This window comes from Quercus suber, unplaced genomic scaffold (genome assembly GCF_002906115.3).
Source record: "Quercus suber isolate HL8 unplaced genomic scaffold, Cork oak 2.0 scaffold_39, whole genome shotgun sequence".
NCBI classification, from domain to species: domain Eukaryota; kingdom Viridiplantae; phylum Streptophyta; class Magnoliopsida; order Fagales; family Fagaceae; genus Quercus; species Quercus suber.
In genome coordinates, this window is record NW_027069504.1 from 1,698,273 (window position 1) to 1,707,174 (window position 8,902).

Genomic DNA, 8,902 nt, shown 5'->3' on the forward strand with positions numbered 1-8,902 from the left:
ATTTTAGAATTAATTCAGGATTTTTTATGGCGTTTGGTACGGGAGAATCCATATTACTCTTGGCATCTAGATTCCTAGGAATGTGATTTCTTGCAATCTAGATGCCTAGGAATGTAGCTATTCCTATATTTAGTTTCATTGGAAATCTCTTAAGATTCTTAGAAATGTGAGATGATGATGTTTGATTTATTTCCAAAAATCTTAAATGAATTATTTATTTTTTCCATTCTATTCTTAGATTTGAATGTGCAGTACCAAGTCTTTTAAAAAAAATCTTCATCTAAATAAATAATGAAAAAAAAATATAAATTATTAATAATTTGTTGAGCAACACACATACAAAAGCAGAAGTGAATACCTGGCAATAATGGAGGGTCCATTTCAAAAAAATTTTCTTACACACATGAAACCTAAATAGAACTTTGTTAAAGAATATATCAACAAAGTTGTCTATCCTGTTTATGTTATTTTGGCGACAAAATATAAAGACAAGGAAAAAGATATTGATAATTTGTTTTATATTTTATCTTAATTACTTAAATGATAAGGAAAAAAAAATGTTAAAATTGTCAATTTATAAAAAGTACAATTTCCTTTAAGCTTGGGAATTTGAATATTCATTTGTTTTAAAGAGAATCTACATTCCTACTGAAAGGGGTTTAAAGGAGGAGTCCAGATTCCTTTGGTATCTGATTCCTTGACGTGATTTGCAACCAAACATGTGAATCTTTAATCATTTTTGTGAATCCTAAAACATTAATTACCCCGTACCACTTGGTTACTGTTTTAAGCCTGGGCTTCTTCACAAAAATAATGAAATTAGAATACAATAAGTTTTATAATATAAACCTTATAGATTGAGATATCTTCCGTCATCTTCTCATTAAGAGAGAGAGAGAGAGAGAGAGAGAGAGAGAGAGAGAGAGAGAGAGAGAGAGAGAGAGAGAGAGAGAGAGAGAGAGAGAGAGAGAGAGAGAGAGAGAGAGAGAGAGAGAGAGAGAGAGATTGGATTTACAAATCTAAGGATGGAATAAGAAAAATAAATAATTTAGTTAAGATTCTTAGGAATAAACCAAACACTATAATCTCACACTAGATTCCTAATTAAACCAAACATAGAAATAGTTACATTTCTGGGCATCTAAATTGCAAGGCATCATATTCCCAAAAATCTGGATGCTAGGAGTAATGTGGATTCCCCTGTACTAAATGCCACCTCATTCTATTGGCATCTATCACTTCTATATCTTCTAATTTTTCTATTGAATTGATTTTCAATTTCTTTAAAAAATTCTTAGAATTTTTCCAAAACCATCACACTTTTATTTTCAATAAATAAGCAATTTTTTACCTAAAAAAAAAAAAATGAAAGTGATAAAATGTCTATTTTCTCCATAAGTTAAAATTCCTTAAAATTCACATAAATAAATTTTAATTAATTCAAGATTTTTTTCAACATTTTAGAATTAATTCAGGATTTTTTATGGCGTTTGGTACAGGAGAATCCATATTACTCCTGGCATCCAGATTCCTAGGAATGTGATTTCTTGCAATCTAAATGCCTAGGAATGTAGCTATTCCTATATTTAGTTTCATTGGAAATCTCTTAAGATTCTTAGAAATGTGAGATGATGATATTTGATTTATTTCCAAAAATCTTAAATGAATTATTTATTTTTTCCATTCTATTCTTAGATTTGAATGTGCACTACCAAGTCTTTTAAAAAAAATCTTCATCTAAATAAATAATGAAAAAAAAATATAAATTATTAATAATTTGTTGAGCAACACACATACAAAAGCAGAAGTGAATACTTGGCAATAATGGAGGGTCCATTATTGAAATGAAAAAGACTCTAGTCTACCGTAGAAGGCGTACTCCTAACGGAGAAGGGACCAAGTGGGTGATGCATGAATACCGCATAACCCAGGAAAAGTTTGATGGAACACACCCTGGTCAGGTTGGCTTTTGCTTTTCAGTTTATTTAATTGATGTGATATTGACCTGAAAGTTTTTTCTTGATTGCTCGAGAAATTTTCTTATGTTTATTTTGCCTTTCATTTTTTGTGTTGATTTAAGATCGTTTTGCCTTCAAAATCATTGGAGTTTACTTTAAAGTGGGTTGATTCAATTAAAAAGGGTTGTGGAAGCTGTTAATTTTGTTAATTTTAAGTGAGAGTTAACATTCTTGCTGAATTAATGATCTCTTGATATGTTTAATTAGTGAATTAAGTGAGTTATCCTTACTTTAAAAGGGTAGGCTGTTGGCTTTTATGATTCTCTATAACTTCAGAATACACAATTACTATTATAACTTGCCAAACCTCTACTAATGGGATTAAATCTAAGGGCCATTTCCCCTCCACCGTGAAAGTCAGTTTTTTTGAGCTTATTTTGGTCAGTTTCACACCAAAAAAAGAAAGCTTTTCCTCTTCTTTTTCTTTTTTAAAAATATTTTTAAAGCAATTAGCAAAGTGCATCTAAACTCCACTTTGTTGTCTCTTAAAGTTATTAGTCGTTGTGATTTATTTTCTTTAACATATTATGATTGATTATTTGTGATATTGAAATATGTTTTAGTTTTAAATAATTATTTATGATGCAATTACTCATTAGTTTTAAATTTTATATTAAAAATATTTATTTGTTTGGTTTTTCATAATTCATATTAATTTGGTTTATAGTTAATACTAAATTTTTTTTTTATTTTGATAAAATCTGATAAATAGGTCAACACGATTGACCTGTTCAATAAATGGATTGTGTTAGGGTTGAGAAATCTTGACCCGTTTAATAAACATGTTGAGTTAGGGTTAACACATATTGCCACCCCTTTACTACTCTATATATTCATTATTGGCAAGAACTCCCAAATTTTGGGACTAGGGCTTTGTTTGTTTGTATGTTTTGTGAATGAGCTTCTATTAGCTCCAAATCACAATTTTTTTTTTAATCACTGTGGGATTCCCCTCACTGGACTCAAAACAAAATTTATGTAAATTCCTTTATCGTTAGTTTGCTTTTGCTTTACTGAAGGCGCTTCCTTACACTGACACCTATTATATAGCAAATGTCTTTGTAGGACAACCTCCTCTATTTCATTATTGTTAGCTATAACGTTTCTGACACATATTTGCATACTGTTATTTGCATTTTTGTGGAAACTCAATTCGTTGTATATATCAGGCAACGATGTTACGTTCACCCAATTCACTTGGGTGCTTTACTTTATGCAGAAACCCTTTGTCGTCTGCCGCTTATTCAATAATGAAGAAAAGAGTAAAAAAGGTGGATCTGCGAAGTCCAAGCCAGCACTGGCTCCTTTATCTCCAGCATCAGAAGTGCAAGTTGAAACTCTTCAAACAAGTATTCAATCTTGTTATTCTGAAATTTCTGATGAAATGATGTCTGATGTTACATTACCTGTTCAGAGTAACAACAACTATCATAATGCAGATATTGCAAAATATCAAGCTGCAGAACTGACATATACCGAGGTGATTGGAACTTTCTATGTTTTTATTTTTGGAATTGAGAAGTATTATATATTAATCAAGTGCTTATCTTGTGCACTTTTGTTTCTTCCATCAGGATTATTTTGATGTGGCAGAATTTTTGAATATGTCCAATGACCCGTCTCTAGGGGACACTCCATCAAGTTTATCCCCCATCGCTCCTGACGTTTTGACTCCCAATATCTCTGAGGATTCAACTTTTATTAGTCCTCTTAATAATCAAGATGAGTGCTTTCATAACACATCATGCAGTCAAAGTAATCTTGCTGTTGACAATGAGACCCTGAAATACTATGGGTCATGCGGTGGGTCAGATGCCAATGGACAGGTAAGTGAAAACTCTCAAGATGTTGTTTATTATTTGATCTTGCAAATTTTTCCAGAATATTTTAAGTCGTGTTAATTTGCACCTCAAGACTTGTCATTGTTATTATTATTTGGGGAATTAGAAGTGCAGATAACTAATCATTACTTGGTTATTCATTTTTCTTCCATCAGGTTGAAACAGGCTATAACTGTCCACCAGGGCAATCAGAGTGCAACTCTTTTTTCTCTCCATCAAATTCAACCCCCGTTACACCTGCTGTTTCTTCTCGTACCATAGCCGAAGCTCCTCTTAAAGAAGCAGAGTCTATGGTAGCACCAGCTTCAGTGCCTCCAGAATTAGGCTGTGAAGCTGAGAATTATCCCACTAGTTTTCAATTTTCTCCTGCGAAAAATTATGACGGAATAACATCAAACACTAAAACACCCATTGAGTACAAGAACGATGGTTACAACACTTATGCTGATAGAAATCAAGTGGAAGTAGTCACATCTGATAAGGTGAGAAAGGGTAATTAACTGGATTAGTACCTATCTTATTTATTTATGTTTCTAACATCAGGTTGATTTGCAGGTGGAGGCATTCTCGAATATGTTTTTCGTCTCTCCAGAGCCACTACTTGGCAACATGTTATCCCCATTTCACTCACAAGTGCAAGGAGAGTTATATTCTTCTGCCAATGATTGTCATTGGGGAATGTATAATCAATATGGCACGAATGAGCCAGATGGGTACTTTCGTAACGCACCTTTGAGTCAAAATAATCTTGCTGTTGATGATGAGACCCTGAAAAACATGGCCTCTTTTATGGACAATGGGTCATGCGGTGGGTCAGGTGGCAATGCTTGGACTTATAGCCTTTTCCAAGTCAAACAGAGTTAATAGTCTTCTACTCTTTTTCAAACCACAGACCTATGTTCTTTTACATTCGTAGGCGTATGGCTTCCTGACTTACAGTCATTGGAACCTGGATTGTTACTCTCCCCCCACAATCTGGGTTGGGATTTTTTAAAATCCTCTATTCTTAGAAGACTCTAATTGCGGTTTAAGTCATGACGTTTTAGAATAGGAGAATTGTGGGATTCAAGATCATGATCAAGATTTTAACCACCTCTGGACAGACTCCATTACAGAGACAAACAACTATGGTAGATTACTGTACCTTCACTACTGTGTATAATGTTGATGAGCACTGGTAATGCGTCCTCAGTTGCTGGTGATGTGAACGAATTCTATATGTATGTAATGAATTAAGCTATCGTTTGGAATTAGAATGAGGATTTGGCAACTACGAAATTGGAAGCAAGGCTTCATTGTTGTTAAATCTGTATGCAGTGTGAATTATGTTCAGCTGTACTGATAATTGTCTACTTTCTGTAAACGTGTAATGTTATGTACTCTTTTAAGTCAACCAATGATTTTCGTTAGTGTTATCGTATTTAATGTTTGGGATGGCTAAAATTTGTTTGTTGGAATGTGGTTGTTTTTTAAGATGCTTCTGTGTGTTTTGACAAGAATGTTGGATTAAAATAAATTGACTCCGGTTAATTAATTCAATTATCCATGTTAAATACAGGAATTTTTGCAGGTAAAGCTTTAATGGTTGCTGAATTTCAATGTTCTATTATTAATGTTGCTATTATTCTAAGTGCATATATTCAAGTTTCAAAGATGGGTTGCTTGCAGTGAGGGTAGTTTTACTTTTGAAACACGCAATATTGTCTCAGAATATTTGATAAATCTTCTTACATAAGTTTAAGGTGTCCTAAAGTTTGGCTAATGCATATTCTGAATTTGTTAGTTATGCCAGACATTTTTATGTACTTAGGATGTTCTCTTTTGACTTTTAAAACCTATTATTCTTGCTTTTCTGTTTTCATAATATTGTTTTGGTGTGGATCTTTTCCGTGGCTTGCTTCGAAAGGTTGGACTTTTAGAAGCAACTTTTTTTTTTTTTTGAAGAAAAGGTTTTTTTTTTTTGTTGAAAAGAAACGAAATATTTACCAAGTACTATTATTAGAGTTCACCTCATGCTCTCTCCCTTGATTGTTTTTTGCTTCTCACAAAAAAACAAACAAACAAAAACAAACAAACAAAACAATTGTGTAGTATAATTTGTCCCACTCTTTTTAAAAGTTTTCATGACTCTTGAGTAGAGCTTATGATAGTGGTGGCGCAAGGCTTGATACCCCTTTAAAAAAGGTTTCTAACCTCCTCATAAAAAAGACCAAAAATTATAAAGTGATGTTAAGAATATTACAAAATTTTATGTTACATCAAAATGACTTCTTAGCATATTTTTTTGTCTCATTTATAACATGAAAATCAAAACTACACATAATAAATCATTCTAATAGAGGCTACAGGCTAACAATAACATTTGAGTTTTCCCAATATTTAAAACTAGATGCACTTGTCACATTCATTTGACTTCTAGCTATTGAATTTTCATACCATTATTTTGGGGGCCTTTTTCAAGCCATATACTTATTTAGTTACATTACATACCTTGTTTTCTTGTCCAAGTTATATAAAGCCTTTAGTTTGGTCTAATAAATCTCTTCTTTTAAATCCCCATTAAAAAAAAAAATCATATTTACATCCATTTGATGAATTTTCAAATCACATATTACAACATCAGTAATTAGCAATATAATAATGCATGTACCTAAGTTTTGTACTAAAAAAAAATTGAACATCATCTTTTTGTTTAAAGCTTTTTGCAACAATTTTAGCTTTTAAACTTATCTATAATTCCATTTGAATTAAGTTTCTTTATAAGGACTTTTACAAATAGATGGTAAGTAAGTTTTGTTGAAATTTAATGAATTTGTCACATTGTTTACGACTTTTCCCCAAAATATAGAATTAAGTGATGCTAAACTTCTTATTGATTTAGAGGATTTTCCTCAAGATAGAAACATTATAACATGATCTAGAATCTTTCTCTACTTTAGTTCTCTTACTTCTTAAAGGTTTTAATTCAAAATTTTCTTGTGTTTGTAAAGGAAAAGCAGAAGAATGACAATGATAAAAGATTTTCTTGAACTTCTTTACCCCCACTATTTTTCAATTGAATGTAAATAATCCATACTCTAAATTATATAACTAAGAAAAGTAGAGGTAACATACCAAAGTCCTATTTTAGGTATGCTTAGGGTCTGTAAGCCATACATGACAAACATTTAATGTTGCTTATACTAAAAGGTTTACGAGTGCGCATAATTCTATTAATATAGCATTTGTTAACTAAATTAGAGCTATTTTTTCTTTTATGCACTCCATTAGAAGTATGTGAGTATGGTTGAGTAGCTTTATTGATAATTCCTAAGATTTAACAAATAAGTTAAATCTAATAGATTCATGTGGCATTTGGTACGGGGTAATATTTTAGTATTCCTATGAATGTTTAAAGATTCTCATGTTTGGTTGCAAATTACACTAGGGAATCAGATGTCAGGGAATCTGGATTCCCTCTTTAGCCCCCTTTCAATTGGAATGTGGATTCCCGTTAAAACATGTGGGTATTCAAATTCCCAAACTTAAAGGAAATTATATTTTTTTTTTTATAAATTGACAATTTTAACCCTTTTTCCTTATCATTTAAGCGATTGAGATAAAATATTAAACAAATCATCAATATAATTTCCTTTGTTTTTATCTCTTTCTGCCAAAACAACATAAACAGGATAGACAACTCTGTTGATATATTCATCTTTTCTTCTTTTAGACTATAGTTTTAATGAATTTGTCCTAATTTATAATTTATATTTTGTTTTTCATTATTTATTTAGAGGAAGATAATTTTAAAAAAAATAATAATAATTCAGTTAAGATTCTTAGGAATAAACTAAACACTATTGTAAGGACTCAATTTGGATTGACCCTGAGTGATGGGTTTTCAGCCCAATAAGCCCAAACAATACATTTATAGAGAGTGGGGTGAAAGGTTTAGGTGCTGGCCGTCGATCACCAAGCATGAACTTTCTCATAAAAAAGAAAAATGCTAAGAGTTTCTTTACCAATGGGGGGATGCTCCTCGGCCTGTGGCCAAGGAGGCCTTATTGTTCTCCCTTTTTTTTTCCCCCCCTTTTTTACTTTACTAACTTTTCTTTTATAGTTTTCATCTTCCTATCCTCTCCTTCCATCTGTTGATCATCTATTTGCCTTCTTTTCTGGCCGTCCGTCCCATTAGAGGCCTTATCGGTACTCAAGTGGTTCACTCTGATCAACGTTATCCTGCCAAGGGGTTACCTCCCCATTAATGCTTTTTCCTCAAGATAGAAACATTATAACATGATCTAGAATCTTTCTCTACTTTAGTTCTCTTACTTCTTAAAGGTTTTAATTCAAAATTTTCTTGTGTTTGTAAAGGAAAAGCAGAAGAATGACAATGATAAAAGATTTTCTTGAACTTCTTTACCCCCACTATTTTTCAATTGAATGTAAATAATCCATACTCTAAATTATATAACTAAGAAAAGTAGAGGTAACATACCAAAGTCCTATTTTAGGTATGCTTAGGGTCTGTAAGCCATACATGACAAACATTTAATATTGCTTATACTAAAAGGTTTACGAGTGCGCATAATTCTATTAATATAGCATTTGTTAACTAAATTAGAGCTATTTTTTCTTTTATGCACTCCATTAGAAGTATGTGAGTATGGTTGAGTAGCTTTATTGATAATTCCTAAGATTTAACAAATAAGTTAAATCTAATAGATTCATGTGGCATTTGGTACGGGGTAATATTTTAGTATTCCTATGAATGTTTAAAGATTCTCATGTTTGATTGCAAATTACACTAGGGAATCAGATGTCAGGGAATCTGGATTCCCTCTTTAGCCCCATTTCAATTGGAATGTAGATTCCCGTTAAAACATGTGGGTATTCAAATTCCCAAACTTAAAGGAAATTATATATATTTTTTTATAAATTGACAATTTTAACCCTTTTTCCTTATCATTTAAGCGATTGAGATAAAATATTAAACAAATCATCAATATAATTTCCTTTGTTTTTATCTCTTTCTACCAAAACAACATAAACAGGATAGAC

General features: G+C 31.7%; 1 protein-coding gene across 1 annotated transcript; it reads left to right on the forward strand.

Annotated features, from left to right (window-relative positions):
• The first annotated feature begins 1,852 nt into the window (after positions 1-1,852).
• Positions 1,853-5,279, forward strand: LOC136066578 (uncharacterized). Its single transcript, XM_065771123.1, has 5 exons — positions 1,853-1,961; positions 3,238-3,498; positions 3,593-3,844; positions 4,015-4,341; positions 4,415-5,279. The coding sequence occupies exons 1-5, from the start codon at positions 1,908-1,910 to the stop codon at positions 4,721-4,723; spliced, it is 1,203 nt and encodes a 400-aa protein (XP_065627195.1). The 5' UTR covers positions 1,853-1,907; the 3' UTR covers positions 4,724-5,279.
• Positions 5,280-8,902: the final 3,623 nt, after the last annotated feature.

Coding starts and splice junctions, on each gene's coding strand:
- LOC136066578 (XM_065771123.1), top strand. CDS start 1,908: ATGCATGAATACCGCATAACCCAGGAAAAGTTTGATGGAACACACCCT. Junction 1,962..3,237: donor ATGGAACACACCCTGGTCAG/GTTGGCTTTTGC, acceptor TACTTTATGCAG/AAACCCTTTGTCGTCTGCCG. Junction 4,342..4,414: donor AAGTAGTCACATCTGATAAG/GTGAGAAAGGGT, acceptor GTTGATTTGCAG/GTGGAGGCATTCTCGAATAT.